Consider the following 26988-nt stretch of genomic DNA (forward strand, 5'->3'; position numbering starts at 1 on the left):
AATGTCACCTTACAATAGCAAGGTGACATTAACCCTTCATTACCCCATATCCCACCGCTACACGGGAGTGGGAAGAGAGAGGCTAAGTGCCAGAATAGGCGCATCTTCCAGATGTGCCTTTTCTGGGGTGGCTGGGGGCAGATGTTTTTAGCCAGGGGGGGTCCTATAACCATGGTCCCTCCCTAGGTTATTAATATCTGCCCTCAGTCACTGGCTTTCCCACTCTGGCGGAGAAAATTGCGCTTGAGCCCACGCCATTTTTTTCCGAGCTTTAACCCTTTAATTTAATAGAGCTTCAAAATTTTACACACAGACACTTGTTACATTACTAAAGAGGAATATGTAATAAAAAAGGGATATGAGATGGTTTACCGTATGTAAACCATGTCTCATATCCTGTCGGGTTTGTGAAGGAGTGAGCAAAAGCCGGCAATTGAATTACCGGCTTTTATGCTATCTTGGGCTGAATTATATATATATATATGTCTCACTGATTTTATATATATATATATATATATATATATATATATATATATATATATATATATATATATATATATATATATATATATATATATATATGTATATATATATATATATACAGCGGGGCAAAAAAGTATTTAGTCAGTCAGCAATAGTGCAAGTTCCACCACTTAAAAAGATGAGAGGCGTCTGTAATTTACATCATAGGTAGACCTCAACTATGGGAGACAAACTGAGAAAAAAAAATCCAGAAAATCACATTGTCTGTTTTTTTATCATTTTATTTGCATATTATGGTGGAAAATAAGTATTTGGTCAGAAACAAACAATCAAGATTTCTGGCTCTCACAGACCTGTAACTTCTTCTTTAAGAGTCTCCTCTTTCCTCCACTCATTACCTGTAGTAATGGCACCTGTTTAAACTTGTTATCAGTATAAAAAGACACCTGTGCACACCCTCAAACAGTCTGACTCCAAACTCCACTATGGTGAAGACCAAAGAGCTGTCAAAGGACACCAGAAACAAAATTGTAGCCCTGCACCAGGCTGGGAAGACTGAATCTGCAATAGCCAACCAGCTTGGAGTGAAGAAATCAACAGTGGGAGCAATAATTAGAAAATGGAAGACATTCAAGACCACTGATAATCTCCCTTGATCTGGGGCTCCACGCAAAATCCCACCCCGTGGGGTCAGAATGATCACAAGAACGGTGAGCAAAAATCCCAGAACCACGTGGGGGGACCTAGTGAATGAACTGCAGAGAGCTGGGACCAATGTAACAAGGCCTACCATAAGTAACACACTACGCCACCATGGACTCAGATCCTGCAGTGCCAGACGTGTCCCACTGCTTAAGCCAGTACATGTCCGGGCCCGTCTGAAGTTTGCTAGAGAGCATTTGATGATCCAGAGGAGTTTTGGGAGAATGTCCTATGGTCTGATGAAACCAAACTGGAACTGTTTGGTAGAAACACAACTTGTCGTGTTTGGAGGAAAAAGAATACTGAGTTGCATCCATCAAACACCATACCTACTGTAAAGCATGGTGGTGGAAACATCATGCTTTGGGGCTGTTTCTCTGCAAAGGGGCCAGGACGACTGATCCGGGTACATGAAAGAATGAATGGGGCCATGTATCGTGAGATTTTGAGTGCAAACCTCCTTCCATCAGCAAGGGCATTGAAGATGAAACGTGGCTGGGTCTTTCAACATGACAATGATCCAAAGCACACCGCCAGGGCAACGAAGGAGTGGCTTCGTAAGAAGCATTTCAAGGTCCTGGAGTGGCCTAGCCAGTCTCCAGATCTCAACCCTATAGAAAACCTTTGGAGGGAGTTGAAAGTCCGTGTTGCCAAGCGAAAAGCCAAAAACATCACTGCTCTAGAGGAGATCTGCATGGAGGAATGGGCCAACATACCAACAACAGTGTGTGGCAACCTTGTGAAGACTTACAGAAAACGTTTGACCTCTGTCATTGCCAACAAAGGATATATTACAATGTATTGAGATGAAATTTTGTTTCTGACCAAATACTTATTTTCCACCATAATATGCAAATAAAATGATAAAAAAACAGACAATGTGATTTTCTGGATTTTTTTTTCTCAGTTTGTCTCCCATAGTTGAGGTCTACCTATGATGTAAATTACAGACGCCTCTCATCTTTTTAAGTGGTGGAACTTGCACTATTGCTGACTGACTAAATACTTTTTTGCCCCACTGTATATATATATATATATATATATATACTGTATATATGTTTTTAGGAATATTTTAGCCGATGGATCCATGATATGTCCATTTTGCAAGCCTGCGCAAAAAAAATGCCATACGGATGACACACGGATACATTTGTCCGTAAAAATCGCATCCTCGCATTGAATACGGAACAGTGTTTTGTGAAAATTTCTGCGTATTACGGCCGTAAAATACGGACCGTATTTCCCTACGCTGAGTGTGACGCCTACATTTTACTTTATAGTTTCTGCTATTTGTACACTAAAGTGCCATAAGAAAAAAAAGACTCTACCTTCAGATATGCTTCATTCTTCATAGTCCTTGGAATTTTGACAGTTTTAACCTGCTGTCTTAAAGGAACACTCTGCAGTCTGCATCCTTTCTGTGGTTCCTTTGAATTCATATTAGCATGAGTTCCTTTAAAAAAATGGAAACAATTCTTCCTCTACAATATTCCATGCAGTGATCCTGCACAGAATACACAGAAACACCTATTTGCATATTCATTGCCATAAGAAGGGGATTCACTTTGGATGTCCTGGAGGAAAATTGATCGAAGCTGCTTAAAACCAATCTATTACCCTCACTGCAAATGTCAAGAGTTAGTCCAGCTGCCCCACTGCAATGAGAGGAATCCCTGACATTTATTTGTTATAACTATCTTAAAATTAAGGTATGATCATGAAAAAAAAACATTATTTAAATCAGGCTTTTATTATTAACATGTTTTTTTATTAATCTGAAACATAAAAAATCTAAGGAGTCAGAATAAGTTGACAATTTCATGTAGCTTTCATGTCAGCTTCACCGTGTAGACTGGGGCAGATGAACACTGTCCTCTTATTATCATAAAAAGGCGTTTCCTGTGTTTTTTATTTATGTAAGCCATGGAAGGGAAGATTAAAAATAAAACAAAAAAGGCATGCTTACCCCAGAAATCTGCCCTTCCCTACAACTGTCTCTGCCAGACCAGAAGAGATGACATTATGACTACCATTCACCTGACCCTGCAGCCAGTCAGTGGACAGGTGGTTATGATGTCATCTTTACTGGCCCAGGAGCAATAATGGGAGCAGCAGTTTTGGAGCGCAGGACAGATTCCCGGGACAAGTATGCTTTCTTTGTTTATTTTATAAGCATCCCTTCCTGTTCCTTACCTTTAAAAAAGACTGTAAAACTCCATTAGTTCTCTGTTGTATTGCTGGCGATCTAGATAAGGCAAGATAGTAACACTACAATATTTACTAACATACACATGATTGAGGTCAGTCCTAAGGTCTTATTGGCTGCAATACTAGAAAACCTTTTAGAGCATGTAAGTTAATTAAAGGGAACCTGTCAGCAGTTTTGGCCGATATAAGATACGGCCACTGCTTTTCAGGGCTTTTCTACAGCATTCTTTAATGCTGTACATAAGCCCCCGGTCTGACCTGCAAGATGAGAAAAATAGGTTTTATTATACTCACCGGGGGGGGGGGGGGGGCGATCCGATGGGTGTCGCAGGTCTGGGTCCGGCGCCTCCCATCTTCTTGTAATGCCGCCCTCCTGTTACTTCATTGCTTCCCGGCATCTCGCTTCTGCGCAGGCGTACTTCTCTGCCCTGTTGAGGGAAGACCAAAGTACTGCTGTGTGTAGGTGCCAGGAAAGTTCAGAGAGGCCCAGCGCCTGCGCACTGCAGTACTTTGCTCTGCCCTCGCCTGCGCAGGAGCGCGATGCCAGAAAGCAATGAAGCAACAGGAGGGTGGCATCGCAAGAGGATGGGAGGCGCCGGACCCGGACCTGCGACACGGTGAGTATAATAAAAGTTATTTTTCTCTTTCAGGTTGGATCGGGGGCTTATCTACAACATTGTACAGTAGAACGCTGTAGATAAGCCCTGAAAGGCAGTAGCCGTATCTTATAGTGGCCAAAACTGGTGACAGGTTCGCTTTTAAGAAGTGACTCTGGTAGCTAACGTGGAAGGAAACCGACAAGCCACATTTTTGGTAGGTAACCAGAAGTAGTGCAGGATGTGGTAGTGTGCAATAGTTGCAAGGATACCTGGTTTGTTTGCAATCTGTTGCTCCACAGCAGCAAAATTTGTCTTTTAAGCCATATGCAAATTAGACTTCAAGTGCACTTGGGGTGTAATGATGCACTTGCAGTCCATAGCTCCTTTCACTTCTTCCCACCCAGCGCCGTCCTTTGCTACTTGACAGTGGAGACAAAAGGTTATATTCATTACTTTCCTGATTAGTCAATTTTCTTTTTTGTTTTGTAATATTTGTTGCCATTTTTATACCCAATTCTTCAAAATGGTGCATGCAGTTATAGAATTTTGCTCAGAATGTGAAACACTCTTTATCTTTGTTTTTATGGTGTTTTGCAACTTTTTATTAGGGCAAAATGTTATACATTTTGCAAAATGGAGCAAAAATTGCACAGGACTTTCAAGTGTAAGTAAAATATCTCTGGGATGGGGACAGGAGGATACTGGCAAAAAATTTTGCAACTTTTCAAAAAGTCGCAAATAATTTGTAGAGAACTTCTGGAAACCTTAATCTTCATACAAAGTAGCAAACTAAAAAAAAAGGCGAACACATTTAAAACAGGTTTCATAAAAGTAAAAAATGAAAAGTTGAACATTGTGCAAACAAAAAAGGTACAAATATGCTAAAAACTCAACAAGTGCAGTAATGAATTGGAGCCATAGTCTCTGCTATATTACGTCACCACTGTCTCTGGCTGAAATATCTCACCCACGCAGAGCTTTTCTTTTGGCTGATACATGTAAAATATGTTACTATGCTCAAATCCTGATCTTGTACTGCGCATGTCCCAGCCAATTTGGTCCAAAGGGAGAGGTGATGTCTTACAGCTGAGACTGTCTACACTGTCATTCAATCAGCAGAGTGCGCAGTGCACACCTCTAGGAAAGGAGAAGTGAAGAGGCGCTATGGACTGCAGGTGCATACATACGTTCCCAATGCAGTATAATTTGCATATGAATTTTCTCCTAATTGTTGCACACCGTCCCATCCCGCACTACCTCTGGTTGTCAACCACTATTGTTGCTGCCGTTTCCCTTTATCAGTGACCTCAGCTTTTGTGTACTTGACCCATCCATGTATTACAAGAAGGACCAGTTAGGCAAAAGATGTCTGGCTGGTCACAGCTTTCAGCAGTTAAATAAGTACCTGCCAAAGTGGCTTGTATCTGGGAATAGTAATTAATAGGACAGAAATCTGATCTCACACTCACCTTCTTCAAGATCCTTGTGACTAAAACCCATGGTCCTGAAAAAAAAAAAAGATGTAGCTGTGTGTAAAGAATATAACATAGTACATAAGAATATACATTAAATCAATATAATATCTAGTATAACATATAGAATAATAATATATAGAAAATAATATAATCTACTATATAATTGTCTAAGGGGTACTTCCGTCTGTCTGTCTGTCCCGGATATTAATTGGTCGCGGCCTCTTGTCTGTCATGCTGACTATGCAGCTTCAATAGTAAAAAAATCTAATGTTAAAAATAATAAAAAAATAAAAAATCATCATATACTCACCTTCCGGTGCCTTTCCCGCTCCTCACAACTGTTATGGTTCTCAATGGCAAGAGAACATAGCCCAGCAAACATACGAACTAGCTCTTGGAAGGATGGAAACTAAACTGACCATGAACTAAACCTGCCGCACAACTAACAGTAGCCGGGTAGCGTAGCCTGCGTTTTATCCCTAGACGCCCAGCGCCGGCCGGAGGACTAACTAATCCTGGCAGAGGAAAATATAGTCCTGGCTCACCTCTAGAGAAATTTCCCCGAAAGGCAGACAGAGGCCCCCACAAATATTGGCGGTGATTTTAGATGAAATGACAAACGTAGTATGAAAATAGGTTTAGCAAAATTGAGGTCCGCTTACTAGATAGCAGGAAGACAGAAAGGGCACTTTCATGGTCAGCTGAAAACCCTATCAAAATACCATCCTGAAATTACTTTAAGACTCTAGTATTAACTCATAACATCAGAGTGGCAATTTCAGATCACAAGAGCTTTCCAGACACAGAAACGAAACTACAGCTGTGAACTGGAACAAAATGCAAAAACAAACAAGGACTAAGTCCAACTTAGCTGGGAGTTGTCTAGCAGCAGGAACATGCACAGAAAGGCTTCTGATTACAATGTTGACCGGCATGGAAGTGACAGAGGAGCAAGGCTAAATAGCGACTCCCACATCCTGATGGAACAGGTGAACAGAGAGGATGATGCACACCAGTTCAATTCCACCAGTGGCCACCGGGGGAGCCCAAAATCCAATTTCACAACAGTACCCCCCCCTCAAGGAGGGGGCACCGAACCCTCACCAGAACCACCAGGGCGATCAGGATGAGCCCTATGAAAGGCACGGACCAAATCGGAGGCATGAACATCAGAGGCAGTCACCCAAGAATTATCCTCCTGACCGTATCCCTTCCATTTGACCAGATACTGGAGTTTCCGTCTGGAAACACGGGAGTCCAAGATTTTTTCCACAACGTACTCCAACTCGCCCTCAACCAACACCGGAGCAGGAGGCTCAACGGAAGGCACAACCGGTACCTCATACCTGCGCAATAATGACCGATGAAAAACATTATGAATAGAAAAAGATGCAGGGAGGTCCAAACGGAAAGACACAGGGTTAAGAATCTCCAATATCTTGTACGGGCTGATGAACCGAGGCTTAAACTTGGGAGAAGAAACCCTCATAGGGACAAAACGAGAAGACAACCACACCAAGTCCCCAACACAAAGCCGAGGACCAACCCGACGCCGGCGGTTGGCAAAAGCTGAGTCTTCTCCTGGGACAACTTCAAATTGTCCACTACCTGCCCCCAAATCTGATGCAACCTCTCCACCACAGCATCCACTCCAGGACAATCCGAAGATTCCACCTGACCAGAAGAAAATCGAGGATGAAACCCCGAATTACAGAAAAAGGGAGACACCAAGGTGGCAGAACTGGCCCGATTATTGAGGGCAAACTCCGCTAAAGGCAAAAAAGCAACCCAATCATCCTGATCTGCAGACACAAAACACCTCAAATATGTCTCCAAGGTCTGATTCGTCCGCTCGGTCTGGCCATTAGTCTGAGGATGGAAAGCAGACGAGAAAGACAAATCTATGCCCATCCTAGCACAGAATGCTCGCCAAAATCTAGACACGAATTGGGTACCTCTGTCAGAAACGATATTCTCCGGAATACCATGCAAACGGACCACATTTTGAAAAAACAGAGGAACCAACTCGGAAGAAGAAGGCAACTTAGGCAGGGGAACCAAATGGACCATCTTAGAGAAACGATCACACACCACCCAGATGACAGACATCTTCTGAGAAACAGGAAGATCCGAAATAAAATCCATCGAGATGTGCGTCCAGGGCCTCTTCGGAATAGGCAAGGGCAACAACAATCCACTAGCCCGAGAACAACAAGGCTTGGCCCGAGCACAAACGTCACAAGACTGCACGAAGCCTCGCACATCTCGAGACAGGGAAGGCCACCAGAAGGACCTTGCCACCAAATCCCTGGTACCAAAGATTCCAGGATGACCTGCCAACGCAGAAGAATGAACCTCAGAAATGACTTTACTGGTCCAATCATCAGGAACAAACAGTCTACCAGGTGGGCAACGATCAGGTCTATCCGCCTGAAACTCCTGCAAGGCCCGCCGCAGGTCTGGAGAAACGGCAGACAATATCACTCCATGCTTAAGGATACCTGTAGGTTCAGAATTACCAGGGGAGTCAGGCTCAAAACTCCTAGAAAGGGCATCCGCCTTAACATTCTTAGAACCCGGCAGGTAGGACACCACAAAATTAAACCGAGAGAAAAACAACGACCAGCGCGCCTGTCTAGGATTCAGGCGTCTGGCGGACTCAAGATAAATTAGATTTTTGTGGTCAGTCAATACCACCACCTGATGTCTAGCCCCCTCAAGCCAATGACGCCACTCCTCAAAAGCCCACTTCATGGCCAAAAGCTCCCGATTCCCAACATCATAATTCCGCTCGGCGGGCGAAAATTTACGCGAGAAAAAAGCACAAGGTCTCATCACGGAGCAATCGGAACTTCTCTGCGACAAAACCGCCCCAGCTCCGATTTCAGAAGCGTCGACCTCAACCTGAAAAGGAAGAGCAACATCAGGCTGACGCAACACAGGGGCGGAAGAAAAGCGGCGCTTAAGCTCCCGAAAGGCCTCCACAGCAGCAGGGGACCAATCAGCAACATCAGCACCCTTCTTAGTCAAATCAGTCAATGGTTTAACAACATCAGAAAAACCAGCAATAAATCGACGATAAAAGTTAGCAAAGCCCAAAAATTTCTGAAGACTCTTAAGAGAAGAGGGTTGCGTCCAATCACAAATAGCCTGAACCTTGACAGGATCCATCTCGATGGAAGAGGGGGAAAAAATATATCCCAAAAAGGAAATCTTTTGAACCCCAAAAACGCACTTAGAACCCTTCACACACAAGGAATTAGACCGCAAAACCTGAAAAACCCTCCTGACCTGCTGGACATGAGAGTCCCAGTCATCCGAAAAAATCAAAATATCATCCAGATACACAATCATAAATTTATCCAAATAATCACGGAAAATGTCATGCATAAAGGACTGAAAGACTGAAGGGGCATTTGAAAGACCAAAAGGCATCACCAAATACTCAAAGTGGCCCTCGGGCGTATTAAATGCGGTTTTCCACTCATCCCCCTGCTTAATTCGCACCAAATTATACGCCCCACGAAGATCTATCTTAGAGAACCACTTGGCCCCCTTTATGCGAGCAAACAAATCAGTCAGCAGTGGCAACGGATATTGATATTTAACCGTGATTTTATTCAAAAGCCGATAATCAATGCACGGCCTCAAAGAGCCATCTTTCTTAGCCACAAAGAAAAAACCGGCTCCTAAGGGAGATGACGAAGGACGAATATGTCCCTTTTCCAAGGACTCCTTTATATATTCTCGCATAGCAGCATGTTCAGGCACAGACAGATTAAATAAACGACCCTTAGGGTATTTACTACCCGGAATCAAATCTATGGCACAATCGCACTCCCGGTGCGGAGGTAATGAACCAAGCTTAGGTTCTTCAAAAACGTCACGATATTCAGTCAAGAATTCAGGAATCTCAGAGGGAATAGATGATGAAATGGAAACCACAGGTACGTCCCCATGCGTCCCCTTACATCCCCAGCTTAACACAGACATAGCTTTCCAGTCAAGGACTGGGTTATGAGATTGCAGCCATGGCAATCCAAGCACCAACACATCATGTAGGTTATACAGCACAAGAAAGCGAATAATCTCCTGGTGATCCGGATTAATCCGCATAGTTACTTGTGTCCAGTATTGTGGTTTATTGCTAGCCAATGGGGTGGAGTCAATCCCCTTCAGGGGTATAGGAGTTTCAAGAGGCTCCAAATCATACCCACAGCGTTTGGCAAAGGACCAATCCATAAGACTCAAAGCGGCGCCAGAGTCGACATAGGCATCCGCGGTAATAGATGATAAAGAACAAATCAGGGTCACAGATAGAATAAACTTAGACTGTAAAGTGCCAATTGAAACTGACTTATCAAGCTTCTTAGTACGCTTAGAGCATGCTGATATAACATGAGTTGAATCACCACAATAAAAGCACAACCCATTTTTTCGTCTAAAATTCTGCCGTTCACTTCTGGACAGAATTCTATCACATTGCATATTCTCTGGCGTCTTCTCAGTAGACACCGCCAAATGGTGCACAGGTTTGCGCTCCCGCAGACGCCTATCGATCTGGATAGCCATTGTCATGGACTCATTCAGACCCGCAGGCACAGGGAACCCCACCATAACATCCTTAATGGCATCAGAGAGACCCTCTCTGAAATTCGCCGCCAGGGCGCACTCATTCCACTGAGTAAGCACAGCCCATTTACGGAATTTCTGGCAGTATATTTCAGCTTCGTCTTGCCCCTGAGATAGGGACATCAAGGCCTTTTCCGCCTGAAGTTCTAACTGAGGTTCCTCATAAAGCAACCCCAAGGCCAGAAAAAACGCATCCACATTGAGCAACGCAGGATCCCCTGGAGCCAATGCAAAAGCCCAATCCTGAGGGTCGCCCCGGAGCAAAGAAATCACAATCCTGACCTGCTGAGCAGGATCTCCAGCAGAGCGAGATTTCAGGGACAAAAACAACTTGCAATTATTTTTGAAATTTTGAAAGCAAGATCTATTCCCCGAGAAAAATTCAGGCAAAGGAATTCTAGGTTCAGATATAGGAACATGAACAACAAAATCTTGTAAGTTTTGAACTTTCGTGGTGAGATTATTCAAACCTGCAGCTAAACTCTGAATATCCATTTTAAACAGGTGAACACAGAGCCATTCCAGGATTAGAAGGAGAGAGAGAGAGAAAGGCTGCAATATAGGCAGACTTGCAAGAGATTCAATTACAAGCACACTCAGAACTGAGAAAAAAAAAAAAAAAAAAAATCTTCAGCAGACTTCTCTTTTCTCTCCTTTCTCTGTCAATTAATTTAACCCTTTAGGCCGGTCAAACTGTTATGGTTCTCAATGGCAAGAGAACATAGCCCAGCAAACATACGAACTAGCTCTTGGAAGGATGGAAACTAAACTGACCATGAACTAAACCTGCCGCACAACTAACAGTAGCCGGGTAGCGTAGCCTGCGTTTTATCCCTAGACGCCCAGCGCCGGCCGGAGGACTAACTAATCATGGCAGAGGAAAATATAGTCCTGGCTCACCTCTAGAGAAATTTCCCCGAAAGGCAGACAGAGGCCCCCACAAATATTGGCGGTGATTTTAGATGAAATGACAAACGTAGTATGAAAATAGGTTTAGCAAAATTGAGGTCCGCTTACTAGATAGCAGGAAGACAGAAAGGGCACTTTCATGGTCAGCTGAAAACCCTATCAAAATACCATCCTGAAATTACTTTAAGACTCTAGTATTAACTCATAACATCAGAGTGGCAATTTCAGATCACAAGAGCTTTCCAGACACAGAAACGAAACTACAGCTGTGAACTGGAACAAAATGCAAAAACAAACAAGGACTAAGTCCAACTTAGCTGGGAGTTGTCTAGCAGCAGGAACATGCACAGAAAGGCTTCTGATTACAATGTTGACCGGCATGGAAGTGACAGAGGAGCAAGGCTAAATAGCGACTCCCACATCCTGATGGAACAGGTGAACAGAGAGGATGATGCACACCAGTTCAATTCCACCAGTGGCCACCGGGGGAGCCCAAAATCCAATTTCACAACACACAACGCTCCGGTAACCGCTCAATGCATTGCAATCTCGCGAGACCGCAATGCACTCTTCAGACCGGAGTGCACGAAGAGTGTCGGTAACCGCTTCCTGGATCCAGGGGCCAACGGAAGGTGAGAATATATAACTATTTTTTATTTTAATTCTTTTTTTTTTAACAGGTATATCATGCCCACATTGCTGTATACGTGGGCTGCGCAATATACAACATGGGCTGCGCAATGTACTACGTGGGCTGCGCAATGTACTACGTGGGCTGCGCAATGTACTACGTGGGCTGCGCAATGTACTACGTGGGCTGCGCAATGTACTACGTGGGCTGCGCAATGTACTACGTGGGCTGCGCAATGTACTGCGTGGGCTGCGCAATGTACTACGTGGGCTGCGCAATGTACTGCGTGGGCTGCGCAATGTACTACGTGGGCTGAGCAATGTACTACGTGGGCTGAGCAATGTACTGCGTGGGCTGCGCAATGTACTGCGTGGGCTGCGCAATGTACTGCGTGGGCTGCGCAATGTACTACGTGGGCTGCGCAATGTACTGCGTGGGCTGCGCAATGTACTACGTGGGCTGCGCAATGTACTACGTGGGCTGCGCAATGTACTGCGTGGGCTGCGCAATGTACTGAGTGGGCTGTGCAATATACTGCGTGGGCTGCGCAATATACTAGGTGGGCTGTGCTATACACTACGCATACATATTCTAGAATATCCGATGCGTTAGAATCGGGCCACCATCTAGTATATAATATATATATACATATATATAATATACATTATAACAATATATAGTATATAACGTAATAAACAGTATAACAGTTTAATGCACAGTATATAATATACAGTATAACAGAATATATAATAATATACAGTATATCATATTATATATCAACATACATTATAGCAATATAATATATAGTATATAACATACAGACTAATAATATGTAGCATATAATATACAGTATAACAATGTAATGCACAGTATATAATATACAGTATTACAACAGAATATATAATAATATATAGTATAACAATATAATATATTGTATAGCATACATATTTTATATTTACATACATTTAAGCAATAAAATATATTGAATAATATATAGTATATAATATACAGTATAACAATATAATGTATGATAACATACATTATAACAATATATAGAATATAATACACAGTATAACAATATGATATATAATTATATACAGTATAACAATATAACATATTGTGTATCATATATATTAACATACATGATAGAAATATAATATATAGTATATAGCTTACAGTATTACAATATAATATATAGCTTATAATATTACAATATAATATATAGTATATACTCATTTAGAGTTTATTTAGTATAACAATACATAGCACATAATATGCAGTATAATATAGAACGTACCACTATAGTATAGCTCTCAGTAGCATGCATACACACTGACCTTACAGTGACCTTCTTTTGGTCCTGCTTCACATCTGGTGGCATCTCCTTCTCCTTAGAAGCAGGGGCCTTGCAGGCTGCGTGTCCCTCCATCTTCTCTAGCTGCCTCTCCCAGGTACCAGCCTTCTAGGAATATACCCGGTTTCCATGGTGACACGAGCGCTGTGGGAATCACATCTGTCGCCTCCCCGAATGCTCTCGAAGAGAGAAGTCAATAACTGCAGCGCATGCGCAGACTTTTAGCCGAGTTACCGCTATTATCCACTGCATTCGCGGATTGAGCAGTTGCGGCCTCCGTACTGTCCCGGAAGTAAAACCACACTCCAATTCATGGTGGCCCGGCGTCAAGTACAGAGACCATGCCTCGCTATGCGCAGCTTGTGATGGGGCCGGCGGGCAGCGGGAAGGTGAGGTCTGCTGACACGGGGTGTCCCTGGCTACTAGCTGTGGTACCGACAGTGACACTGCCCGTACACTGCACACAGACTGATGGGAATGGAGGACAGTTATACCCGCCGCACATTAGCTTCGCTTTTCTAGTTTCCCTGTGTGTTATGTCTGGGCTCTTTGTGACAGGAAACCTTGTTGTTTCTATTAAGAGGCTGAAACTGACAATAGTTTCCTCAGCTGGGAGTTTGCTCCAATGTATCCATGATGGGCAACAATCATCTGGGCAATCGGCTGCACAAGTCTTTCTGCTACATTGTGTCAGTGCAGGCAAAGTGCAGCACCTACAGCCCACTCTGTTCAGAGGATTGTCCTAACTGGTATAACCATGGATTGTATTCAATTTATAAATATGCCCCAGTATATTATGTCATGGCATGCTGGGAATCAGGGGCGGACACAGACAGCTTGGGGCCCCTGTGCAGGAAATGTGTCTGGGCCCCCCTCCTTTTTAAGGCGACAAAGATACACACACACACACACACACACACACACACACACACACACACACACACACACACGTACACGTGAGTACACTATGTACTAAGGGACTGGGTTAAACCTAATAATCGATAACGTCTTCCTCCACCTCCCCGTTCCTAAATCCATTATAAATCCCCTTTCCTCCTATCCCAACCCCCCACACTCCTCATTGTCCTCCTCCCCCTGCATCCTATTGCCCTCTTCACCACCTCCATTATTGCTTTCTCCCCACCACCCCATTATTGCCCATTCACCACCTCCATCATTTCCCTCTCCTCCATCTACACACACACACACACACACACACACACACACACACACACACACACACACACACACACACACACACAGCACCATTCACCTCTCTGCATACACACACTCACCTCACCTCTGCGCACTGTATCCTGAAGCCGCACCATCGCCGGCAGCTTCCTGTCTCACACAGCCGCTGCACTGAATAATTTTGTCATTCAGCCGCTGCTGTGTGAGACAGGAAGCAGGACGGATCTATTCCCTGCAGCTCCGCTCCCATTTTCTCCTGCAGGCAGTGGAGCTGCAGGGATTGCTCCCTGCCCTTTGCACATGAGGGCAATCTGGCCAGGGGCCCCACGGAGCCGGATAAACTGACCAGATTGCCCTCAATATTAGCCGCCCTGCAGGCAGGGCTGGTTTTGGGCAAAGTGGGGCCCTAGGCAAAGTTTAAAATGGGGCCCCAAGTGCTAACATATTGCACATCACACGGAAGCATTTCTGTTGTGTTAACATGCGCTGAGTTCAGGCCGCTAAACGAGTGTAATCGACAATATTGAAGTCGATCGCTTGTTTCCTGGCCTCTTTACACCAACTGAGAAAGAATGATGGGGACAGAATGATCTCTATCAGATCACCATACAATATCATGTTATCAGCAGCACATCTACAGTTTACACCAGCGAAGTGCTGCTGAGAACAATGATATCTGTTTCGGCATAAACAATCCAATCACTCGATGAATATGCAGCATTTTGCTTGTTTAGTATACACCCCATAGTCCTCCATGTGTTATAATGTGCACTACAGTCCTCCATATTGTAAAATGCACACCCCATAGTCCTCTATATAGTAAAGTGCACACCCCATAGTCCTCCATATAGTAAAATGCACACCCCATAGTCCTCCATATAGTAAAATGCACACCCCATAGTCCTCCATATAGTAAAATGCACACCCCATAGTCCTCCATATAGTAAAATGCACGCCCCATAGTCCTCCATATAGTAAAATGCACGCCCCATAGTCCTCCATATAGTAAAATGCACGCCCCATAGTCCTCCATATAGTAAAATGCACGCCCCATAGTCCTCCATATAGTAAAATGCACGCCCCATAGTCCTCCACATAGTAAAATGCACGCCCCATAGTCCTCCATATAGTAAAATGCACGCCCCATAGTCCTCCACATAGTAAAATGCACGCCCCATAGTCCTCCATATAGTAAAATGCACGCCCCATAGTCCTCCATATAGTAAAATGCACGCCCCATAGTCCTCCATATAGTAAAATGCACGCCCCATAGTCCTCCATATAGTAAAATGCACGCCCCATAGTCCTCCATATAGTAAAATGCACGCCCCATAGTCCTCCATATAGTAAAATGCACGCCCCATAGTCCTCCATATAGTAAAATGCACGCCCCATAGTCCTCCATATAGTAAAATGCACGCCCCATAGTCCTCCATATAGTAAAATGCACGCCCCATAGTCCTCCATATAGTATAATGCACTCCCCATAGTCCTCCATATAGTATAATACACTCCGCATAGTCCTCCATATACACTCACCGGCCACTTTATTAGGTACACCATGCTAGTAACGGGTTGGACCCCCTTTTGCCTTCAGAACTGCCTCAATTCTTCGTGGCATAGATTCAACAAGGTGCTGGAAGCATTCCTCAGAGATTTTGGTCCATATTGACATGATGGCATCACACAGTTGCCGCAGATTTGTCGGCTGCACATCCCAAAGATGCTCCATACAAGGCAGGATGGATCCATGCTTTCATGTTGTTTACGCCAAATTCTGACCCTACCATCCGAATGTCGCAGCAGAAATCGAGACTCATCAGACCAAGCAACGTTTTTCCAATCTTCTACTGTCCAATTTCGATGAGCTTGTGCAAATTGTAGCCTCAGTTTCCTGTTCTTAGCTGAAAGGAGTGGTACCCGGTGTGGTCTTCTGCTGCTGTAGCCCATCTGCCTCAAAGTTTGACGCACTGTGCGTTCAGAGATGCTCTTAGGCCTACCTTGGTTGTAACGGGTGGCGATTTGAGTCACTGTTGCCTTTCTATCAGCTCGAACCAGTCTGCCCATTCTCCTCTGGCATCAACAAGGCATTTCCGCCCACAGAACTGCCGCTCACTGGATTTTTTTTCTTTTTCGGACCATTCTCTGTAAACCCTAGAGATGGTTGTGCGTGAAAATCCCAGTAGATCAGCAGTTTCTGAAATACTCAGACCAGCCCTTCTGGCACCAACAACCATGCCACGTTCAAAGGCACTCAAATCACCTTTCTTCCCCATACTGATGCTCGGTTTGAACTGCAGGAGATTGTCTTGACCATGTCTACATGCCTAAATGCACTGAGTTGCCGCCATGTGATTGGCTGATTAGAAATTAAGTGTTAACAAGAAGTTGGACAGGTGTACCTAATAAAGTGGCCAGTGAGTGTAGTATAATACACTCCCCATAGTCCTCCATATAGTATAATACACTCCCCATAGTCCTCCATATAGTATAATACACTCCCCATAGTCCTCCACATAGTATAATGCACTCCTCATAGTGCTCCATATAGTATAATGCACCTCCATAGTCATCCATGTAGTACAATTCACTTCCCATAGTATAATGCACCCCTTAGTTCTCCATATAGTATAATGTATTCCCCATAGCTCTCGATACAGTATAATGCAGCCCACATATAGTATAATGTAACCCCCCATAGAATATAATGCAGCCCCACTCATATAGTATAATGTAGCCCCCTCATAGAGTATGATGCAGTCACCCCACATAGAATATAAATATAATACAGCCCCCATAGAATATAATGTAGCCCCAAATAGAATATATAACAGCCCACTTCCTCATAGAATATAATGTAGCCCCAAAGAGTATGATGCAATCCTCCCTCATAAAATCTAATGCAGCTCCCCATAGAATATAATACAGCCCACCTCCCCATAGTATATAATGCAGCCCCCCCATAGTATATAACACAGCCTCCCCCATAGAGTATATTGCATAATGTACCACCCATAGTATATAACAGAGCCACATAGTATATAACACAGCCTCCTCCATAGAATATAATATACCCCCCATAATATATAACACAGCCTCCTTAATAGAATATATATAGTATATAACACATAGTATATAACACATAGTATATAACACAGCCACATAGTATATGACACGGCCTCCCCCATAGAATAGAATATACCCCCCATAGTATATAGCACAGGCCGCGTACTAGTATATAGCACAGCCACTTGGTATATAGCACAGGCCGCATAGTATATAGCACAGCCCGCATCTTAACCCCCCCCCCCCCCCCCCCCCGAGAATGGCCCCGAAGTCCAGTACTCACTGTTATAGAAAAAAAAAACCACACTCCTCACCTCTCCTCGTGCCCGCACTGCCCTCTGCTTCTGTCTCGGCGGCTGCCGCTGCACTGCCTGGTACACAGTGAGTGTGCGATGACATCATCAGAGGCAGAGCGGGGAATGATGGGAGAGGGAGCGTCATCTAACGCTCTCTCCTCCATCGTTGCTTTGAACTATACCGGCGAACGCCGGTATAGTTCAATGCGGCGGGGGAGTCGCCGCTGGCGGCAGGCGGGCCCCCCCTGCCTCACGGGGCTCCATAGCAGCTGCGTGATGTGCTGCTAGCTAGGGGCCCCTTGGGAAGTGGGGGCCCTAGGCAGCTGCCTGCCCCTAACGCCGTCCCTGCCTGCAGAGCCTCTGGAGACCGGCGCAGCTGCATCGGTTGAACCGGCGGTATGTCCGCCCATGCTGGGAATTATAGTTCTACAATTAGATGGCTATAAGCTGCAGAAATGTAGATTTGAACCATCTCACCCCTTTACACTAATCACTTTTCCTTGTGATGTGTTTCTCTTTTCGGCAGAGCACCTACTGTTCTACCATGGTCCAGCACTGCGAGGCTCTCAACAGGTCGGTTCAGGTTGTAAATTTGGATCCTGCAGCTGAATACTTTGACTACCCAGTCATGGCAGGTAAGCGGTGTCCCAAAATACCTATATTAAAGGGGTTTACCCACAAACAAAGTACACCTTAACCAAGAGATCTTGGTATAATAATTTTCACAACTGGATGTGTGAAAAAAAAAAGTCCCTGTGTGGAGATAATCTTATAAATGTGCCCCTGCTGTGTACTGTGTAATGGCTGTGTCTGACTGTACAGGGACATAGTCTGATCATACCACAGCTCCTGGGCAGGGGAGGAAGGAAAAGAGTATACAGTCAGGACAGCATGGGATCACAGCCCTGCAGATCTAATATTCACATATCTTAAAGGGAATATGTCGCCCTTTTGAACTTTTTGAGTTATTAATATGGGCATACAGGTTGTATACTGCTGAAATTAGTTATACCCTTATGCCTCCTGGATGATGCCTTGTTCAGTTAAAAAAATAAATCTACTTTTATAGCTTCCTCCGGGGGGGATGATTTGCCCGGTGAAGTATACAAAAAATCAGGGAAATGTTTGCTACCCGCTTTGCTGGAAGTATATAAGGCAGGATTGGAAAGAGGTGAACTCCCACGGTCCATGCGGGAGGCAGTTATTGTTGTGCTCCCTAAGAAAGGCAAAGACCCTACTGAGCTGGCCTCGTATCGCCCAATCTCACTGCTAACGACGGATGCAAAACTTCTGGCTAAAATGATGGCTAACCGTCTTAATAAAGTTATAACGTCTATAGTGCATGGGGATCAGGTGGGCTTTATGCCTAACAAATCCACAGCAACGAATTTGAGGAGACTTTTTATTAACATGCAAGTGAAGGCGGATAGTGAAGGGCATAGAGCGATCTTGTCGTTGGATGCGGCAAAGGCATTCGATAGCGTAGAGTGGAAATACTTGTGGGCTACGTTGCAGCACATGGGCTTTGGGGAAGTGTTTACCAAATGGGTTCAGTTGTTGTATACTGCTCCTAGGGCCAAGGTACGTGTTAATGGGCGAATGTATGATGGGTTTTCCTTGTTTAGAGGCACACGACTGGGATGTCCTTTATCTGCTTTGTTTGCTATAGCAATAGAGCCACTGGTGGCAGTGATTTAGAAGGGATCAAAATATTGTAGGATTTAAATATGGGATACATGAGGAAAAGGGGCACTCTATGCTGATGACATGTTGCTATTTTTGGGAGATGCGGAGGGTTCCCTGGGGACTGTGATGAAGGTTCTAGACCAATATGCTGGTATATCTGGGATCTGCATTAACTGGGATAAGTCTGTTTTGTTACCGCTGGATGGTGGGACACTTGTTGTAGGAGATTAGCCAACTCCGGTTCAAGTGGTTACAGAATTCACTTACGTGGGCATCAGGGTGTCAAATAATATTGAAGATTATGAAAGACTTATTTTGAACCCGCTGCTAGGTAAATTTAAACAGAAGATTATGGCATGGAGGAAATTTAAATTTAACAATGGCCGGGCGTGCTAACTTAATAAAGATGATACTTATGCCTTAGCTTTTGTATGTGCTACACAATGCATCGATTTGGCTGCCTCAAAATAGATTTTATAAAATTAACGCCATTTTCCATGATTTGATATGGAAAGGGGGTCGAGCACGTATTAAGTTAGAACTGTTGCAACGTCCAAAAGAGGATGGAGGTTTGGCAGTTCCCAACCCATGGTTGTATTACATTTGGGTCCCAGTGCCAGCATTTGGTTGGATGGGGGGGGATCATGATCTTATAAGTTCAGTGGGGAAGGTTATTTCTCATGTGGTGGGGAGGGGCCCGCTACTAGCTGCTCTGGAGGCGGGTAAATTTCGTCTGAATCCTAAAAGGTTTCCAACTTTGGCGTTGCTTGAAAAACTGTGGAAAAAAATAAAGCTATGGAGGGGTATAGGGGAATACATGAGACACAGCCATTTGGTATGACCCTCAGCTGACTGAACTGCTAAGTTTACGGAATTTTGGACAGTGGAGAAGAATAGGTACCGTATTTTCCGGAGTATAAGACTACTTTTTAACCCCTAAAAATTGTCCCAAAAGTCGGGGGTCGTCTTATACGCCAGGTACGGCATGTGCAGGGAGCGATCCTGGATGTTCCAAGGGTCTGAAGGAGAGGAAACTCTCCTTCAGGCCCTGGGATCCATATTCATGTAAAAAATAAAGAATAAAAATAAAACATATGTATATACTCACCCCTCCGAGAAGCCTGGCTGTCACCACTGCAAGCGTCTGCCTCCGTTCCTAAGAATTGCAGAGCGTGAAGGACCTTCGATGACGTCACGGTCAGGTGACCGGTCACATGAGCGGTCACGGACCAATCACAGGACTGCGACGTCATCGAGGGTCCTTCATGCTCTGCAATTCTTAGGAACGGAGGCAGACGCTTGCAGCGGTGACAGCCAGGCTTCTCGGAGGGGTGAGTATATACATATTTTTTATTTTTATTCTTTATTTTTAACATGAATATGGATCCCAGGGCCTGAAGTAGAGTCTCCTCTCCTTCAGACCCTGGGAACCACACGCCGTATAAGATGACTGGGCGTATAAGATGACCCCCGTCTTATACAGCGGGCATATCCCAAATTCCTTATTTTATATGGAAAAGTTGGGGGTCGTCTTATACGCCCAGTCGTCTTATACACCAGAAAATACGGTATATGGTATGTGTCGCAGCTGCTAGATGGGGAGACATTTGAAACATTTGAAACACTCAGGAAAAAGTTCCCTTTGTAGATTCTGGTAGAACATAGCATGCTCCCAGTTGCGACACGCATTCTCTAGACAGTGGAGAAGGTCACCGATAGTGATACAGAGTGACAGTATGTTGAATATACTTGGTACACAGAGGGGTACTAGGGGTCTTGTATCGTTAATTTACAGAGGACTGCTGGATACGCTTTTGGATAGACACCCATTGATGGCTAGATCCAAATGGACAAGGGATTTGGGAGACATATCGGATGATCAGTGGGAGTCGATTTTACAATACGTCTGGGAGGGTGTCGCAGTTATTCACTATACATAGGGTATACAGGACACCTGTGTGGATGAAAAAAGCTGGACTAAGGGCGGACTCTGGATGCCCGAGATGTACGATGGATGAAGCTGATATTCTTCATATGCTATGGTCTTGTCCAAGACTACAGGCATTTTGGATTGTGGTCCTAAATTTAGTGGAAAGAGTGACGGAAGCAACTATTACTCGAGATCCATTGACATGTATTTTAGGACATGTAGAGGAGGTGGCGTTGGATGAATGTGGTAGGCTAGCAATAGCCAGACTGCTTTATGTTGCAAGGAAGACTATCACATTGCACTGGTTAGATGAAAATCCTCCCACGGAAGGAATTTGTAAATAGTTAATTTTCTAATCCTTATGGAGCGAAGTGTATACCTGAAAAGAGGCAAGATGAACCACTACGAGAAAATATCTGGGGGGGCTGGTTGGACTTTCCCGGATTGGCTTCCGCAGAACTCGTGAAAAATAGGATATTAGGGTTATAAAAGAGTGTACAACATTGTAATACAATAATGGATAAGGATTGTAGAAGCGTGACGGGGGGGTGGGGGTGGGGAGGTTTTCTTGTTATTGGAGGGGGGAGGGATGTGTTTGGTGTATTTACATTTATTAAAAAATGGGGAAAGTATTATCATTTGTACTCTAATGCATGCTTATGTATGTAATGTTATCCTTTCTGCTTTCTTCAATAAAAAGTACTTGATTTAAAAAAAAAAAAAAACTATTACAGCTTCGATCTTCCAGGCTATGTGGTGTAAAAAGTCTTTTATAATGAAAATCAGAGGCAGTCTTATCTTCCAGAAAGCGGACGTGTCATAGCCTGGAAGGTAAAAACAAAGAAATATTATTTCTCCTTCGCCACATTGGGGGACACAGGACCATGGGTGTTATGCTGCTGTCACTAGGAGGCTGACACTAAGTTGAGACAAAAAAGAGTTAGCTCCTCCCCTGCGGTATACACCCTCATGCTGGCTTCCAGAGACCCAGTTCAAGCTTAGTGTTCTTAGGAGGCACACTGGAATCCCCTCCATTTTGGATTTCCTACAGTCTGGCTCGGATTCCGGCCTGGCGCTGAGTTCCCTCAAGGGTCAGATCTCAGCTTTATCCGTGTTGTTTCAATGTAAGATCGCTACCAACCTGCAAGTCAGAACCTTCATTCAGTGGGTCTCCTATGTGGTACCCCACTACAGGATGCCGTTAGAGACCTGGGATCTCAATTTGGTTCTGAGCGTTCTTCAGGAACCTCCGTTTGAACCTCTGCAGGACGTCCCACTAACTGTCCTTTCCTGGAAGGTTGCCTTCCTCGTGGCAGTGACATCTATCAGACGGGTCTCAGAATTGGCCGCTTTATCCTGCTGGCACCTTTTCTCGCCTTTCACCAAGACAAGGTAGTTCTACGCCCATCTCCGGCCTTTCTCCCTAAGGTGGTCTCATCTTTTCACCTTAATGAGGACATCATTCTTCCCTCCTTCTGCCCACAGCCAAAACACAGGGTCGAAAAGGCCCTTCATACCTTGGATGTGGTACGGGCCCTTCGGAGGTACATTTCCAGAACTGCTCATTTCCGCATATCGGACTCTCTCTTTGTTCTCCTGGAGGGTCACAGAAAGGGTTTAGCCGCGTCTAAGGCCACGATAGCCAGATGGATTCGGTCTGCTATCCAAGAATCCTATCGGGTCAGGGGCAGACCTATCCCGGCGGGGATTAGAGCTCACTCCACTCGGTCGTTGGGTGCTTCCTGGGCCATCCGACACCAGGCTACGACGGAGCAAGTTTGCAGGGCCGCAACGTGGTCCAGCCTGCATACTTTTTCAAAGGCACTACAATGTCCACATTCAATCTTCTGCGGATGCGGCCCTTGGCAGACGTATTCTGCAAGCGGCCGTAGCTCATTTATAGTCAGTTGGTACACGGAGTTTATCTGGTTGTATTGTTTCCCACCCAGGGACTGCTTTGGGACATCGCATGGTCCTGTGTCCCCCAATGTGGCGAAGGAGAAATAGGGGTTTTTGTGTGTACTCACCGTAAAATCCTTTTCTCCGAGCCACTCATTGGGGGACACAGCACCCACCCTGTTAGCTTGTTACCTATTTGGTTACTGACTTTCTTTGACATGTTATACTCTAATGTTAGGTATTGTACTGTTATTAATCTCCTACTGCTTTTGCACTGAACTGGGTCTCTGGAAGCCAGCATGAGGGTGTATACTGCAGGGGAGGAGCTAACTCTTTTTTGTCTCAACGTAGTGTCAGCCTCCTAGTGGCAGCAGCATAACACCCATGATCCTGTGTCCCCCAATGAGTGGCTCGGAGAAAAGGATTTTACGGTGAGTACACACAAAAATCCCTATTTTTGCTGAACAAAGCATCATACAGGAGTCGGGTATGGCTAATTTCACCTCTATACAACTTGTGTGTCCATATTAATAACTCAAAAAAGCTCAAGGGTGACAGATTTATCGAGTCATTGGTCCCAGTCGCAAAATTAATCGGTTGCAACAGATGTGGCTCAGTTAAAATGGTTAATAAGATATTATATATATATATATATATATATATTTATATATAGAGAGTTCGGTCAGTTGATCTATTTTACTATATACTATTTTCTGACTTGAACGTCCCACCCTTCTCCAGGTTTTAATTACATCTCAACACAGTTGGTTCTGAGCCTCCTATATAAGTAGGCTTTATCCTGTTATTAGCCATAGGTAAGTGTTCACATTAGGCAGTCAGCTCAGATACCATAGGTAAGTGTTCACACCAGGCAGTCAGTGTAGTTACCCATTCGATCTGAGATTACCTTGACGTTTTGGTGAATGGGCTCACAACGTTTGCAAATCTTGTGCTAAAAATCTCATGTGTTTGTTCATAAAGTTCATAAGCCAGTATGCTATTCACATTTCACATATTTCACATTTCCTTAGTTTTTAGCACAGACGAAGGTGGCCATTGATCTATTTTTGTATTTGACTACAAATTATATATATATATATATATATATATATATATATATATATATATATATATATATATATATATATATATATATATATATATATATATATATATATATATATATATATATATATATATATATACACTCACTCACCGGCCACTTTATTAGGTACACCTGTCCAACTTCTTGTTAACACTTAATTTCTAATCAGCCAATCACATGGCGGCAACTCAGTGCATTTAGGCATGTAGACATGGTCAAGACAATCTCCTGCAGTTCAAACCGAGCATCAGTATGGGGAAGAAAGGTGATTTGAGTGCCTTTGAACGTGGCATGGTTGTTGGTGCCAGAAGGGCTGGTCTGAGTATTTCAGAAACTGCTGATCTACTGGGATTTTCACGCACAACCATCTCTAGGGTTTACAGAGAATGGTCCGAAAAAGAAAAAAAATCCAGTGAGCGGCAGTTCTGTGGGCGGAAATGCCTTGTTGATGCCAGAGGTCAGAGGAGAATGGGCAGACTGGTTCGAGCTGATAGAAAGGCAACAGTGACTCAAATCGCCACCCGTTACAACCAAGGTAGGCCTAAGAGCATCTCTGAACGCACAGTGCGTCGAACTTTGAGGCAGATGGGCTACAGCAGCAGAAGACCACACCGGGTACCACTCCTTTCAGCTAAGAACAGGAAACTGAGGCTACAATTTGTACAAGCTCATCGAAATTGGACAGTAGAAGATTGGAAAAACGTTGCTTGGTCTGATGAGTCTCGATTTCTGCTGCGACATTCGGATGGTAGGGTCAGAATTTGGCGTAAACAACATGAAAGCATGGATCCATCCTGCCTTGTATGGAGCATCTTTGGGATGTGCAGCCGACAAATCTGCGGCAACTGTGTGATGCCATCATGTCAATATGGACCAAAATCTCTGAGGAATGCTTCCAGCACCTTGTTGAATCTATGCCACGAAGAATTGAGGCAGTTCTGAAGGCAAAAGGGGGTCCAACCCGTTACTAGCATGGTGTACCTAATAAAGTGGCCGGTGAGTGTGTATATATATATATAGAGTTCGGTGAGTTGATAGATATATATATATATATATTAGTATGAACAGAGCCCTACTGGCCAGAATCTTTCACATGATCGCTACTTTGTCTTGAATATATAAAGATGGTCGTAGAGAATATTTTGACCATCTTGTTAATGGCATTTATTACATCTACGGTACTTGGGGAAAAAAAAAATAATAATTGGTTCCCATTAAGAGAAATCTTCCTCATTGCATATGGCAAGAAACTGGACAATTTTTCATGTTGTAGATTACTTTTTCTTTTATTTCATCTCAGATATCCGAGAGCTGATTGAAGTAGACGATGTAATGGAAGATGGATCCCTTAGATTTGGTCCTAATGGAGGACTAGTGTACTGTATGGAGTATTTTGCTAATAACTTTGACTGGCTGGAGAGCTGCTTGGGCCATACTGAAGATGATTACATACTGTTCGACTGCCCAGGTACTTGGATATTCTTTGTATCTTCAGGGTAACATTTTGCTACTGCAGCATCTAGACAAATAGGTTAACTGCAATGCTTGTTAAATATCTCCACATAGAACATCCGTATGACATTAGATTTTTATGAAAGGGGATAAGCCAGCGCTGCTTATAGTCAGAACGCAATACGAAAAGTGCCCGTGCTCATATTAATTTCTAACTGTATATCAAAATGAGACATTTAGCAAACAATTGATCAATTCTTATGTACGCCATTCTTTGTGTTCATTGTGATTGATAGGCTGCTGTACACACACATACAGCAGCCCTGCCTTGCCCCAGTTTCTGTTTGATTGTGCAGCTGTGTTTAAGCCTGTCTCGCCCTTCATCTGTGGTGCTGGTTTGGCAGTGTGGAAGTCAGATCTGAAATGTCCGGACATCTTACCCGAACCTGGTCGACCTTTATCTGCGCTCGCCCTTCCTGGCGCCATGGGAGTGATTCAGAAACGCTTCAAGTAGAGTTTGCAATTAATGTGGTCTTTCTTTTAATACATTTAGGAGGCCGTAATGGCATAGCGAATATATAAAAAACTTAGAGTAGGACTGCCCTATTATGAGAATGCCTTGGCGTGGCGGGGTAGCTGAAAGAATTGATCAATTGTTTGCTAAATTTCTCATTTTGAAATACAGTTAGAAATCAATATGTGCATGTGCACTTCATGTATTGCGTTCTGATCGCTGGCTTCTCCCCCTTTTCTCTAATTAGATTTTTATGGATATATTTCCATTATTAACCTCAAACTTTAATATAAATATATGAAAATGGATCACATACAGATGTCCATATAGATGAAAATTCTTATTTTCCTGGATGAAACTTGGTAATTTTTTCATACACTCATCTGTTTCTGGCCTTATAGTGGGGATGTTCTAAAGAGAATCTACTTCTGTAGACCTCTGGTCACATATTGTAATTGTGAATAGTATTGAGGTGGGTTGACATGTTGTGTGTTCAGTCCTTTTTTTTTTCTTAACATGGTTTTACAAAATGACTACACCGTGGTTCAGTGGTTAGCACTGTAGTATTGCAGTGCTGCGGCCCAGGGTTCAAATCCCACCAAGGACAACATCTGCAAGGAGTTAATATGTTCTCCCTGTGTTTGCGTGGGTTTCCTGCGGGTTCTCCGGTTTCCTCCCACACTCCAAAGACATCCTGATAGGAAATGTTTTTGGGGAGCCCCAATGAGGATTGTAAAGATGATGTTTGTAATAGCACTGCGGAATAAGATGGCGCTATATAAGCGAGTAAAACAAAAAAAAATGTGGTTTTCCCAAGAGTCTGGAAAACATTTAGTGCCTTATAAAGGTGAGT

The 26988-nt window shown here is 43.8% G+C and overlaps 2 protein-coding genes across 4 annotated transcripts in view; one reads left to right on the top strand and one right to left on the bottom strand.

Annotated features, from left to right (window-relative positions):
• Nucleotides 1-13211, bottom strand: part of FAM216A (family with sequence similarity 216 member A) — a 31172-nt gene extending 17961 nt beyond the window's left edge. For 2 of the 3 annotated variants that reach the window (XM_077292835.1, XM_077292828.1), the window contains exons 1-3: nucleotides 12977-13211; nucleotides 5462-5496; nucleotides 2514-2638 (exon numbers count right to left, since the gene is read on the bottom strand). In XM_077292835.1, the coding sequence (XP_077148950.1) occupies nucleotides 2514-2638; nucleotides 5462-5496; nucleotides 12977-13068 (252 nt within the window). In that variant the 5' untranslated portion in view covers nucleotides 13069-13211. The remainder of the gene's footprint in view (nucleotides 1-2513; nucleotides 2639-5461; nucleotides 5497-12976) is intronic. The other variant, XM_077292832.1, reaches the window with a different exon arrangement.
• A 14-nt stretch (nucleotides 13212-13225) lies between these two features.
• Nucleotides 13226-26988, top strand: part of GPN3 (GPN-loop GTPase 3) — a 61793-nt gene continuing 48030 nt past the window's right edge. Inside the window, exons 1-3 of the mRNA XM_077292819.1 lie at nucleotides 13226-13382; nucleotides 18076-18184; nucleotides 25470-25637. Of these exons, the coding sequence (XP_077148934.1) occupies nucleotides 13335-13382; nucleotides 18076-18184; nucleotides 25470-25637 (325 nt within the window). The 5' untranslated portion in view covers nucleotides 13226-13334. The remainder of the gene's footprint in view (nucleotides 13383-18075; nucleotides 18185-25469; nucleotides 25638-26988) is intronic.

Source organism: Ranitomeya variabilis, chromosome 1, assembly GCF_051348905.1.
Source record: "Ranitomeya variabilis isolate aRanVar5 chromosome 1, aRanVar5.hap1, whole genome shotgun sequence".
NCBI lineage: Eukaryota > Metazoa > Chordata > Amphibia > Anura > Dendrobatidae > Ranitomeya > Ranitomeya variabilis.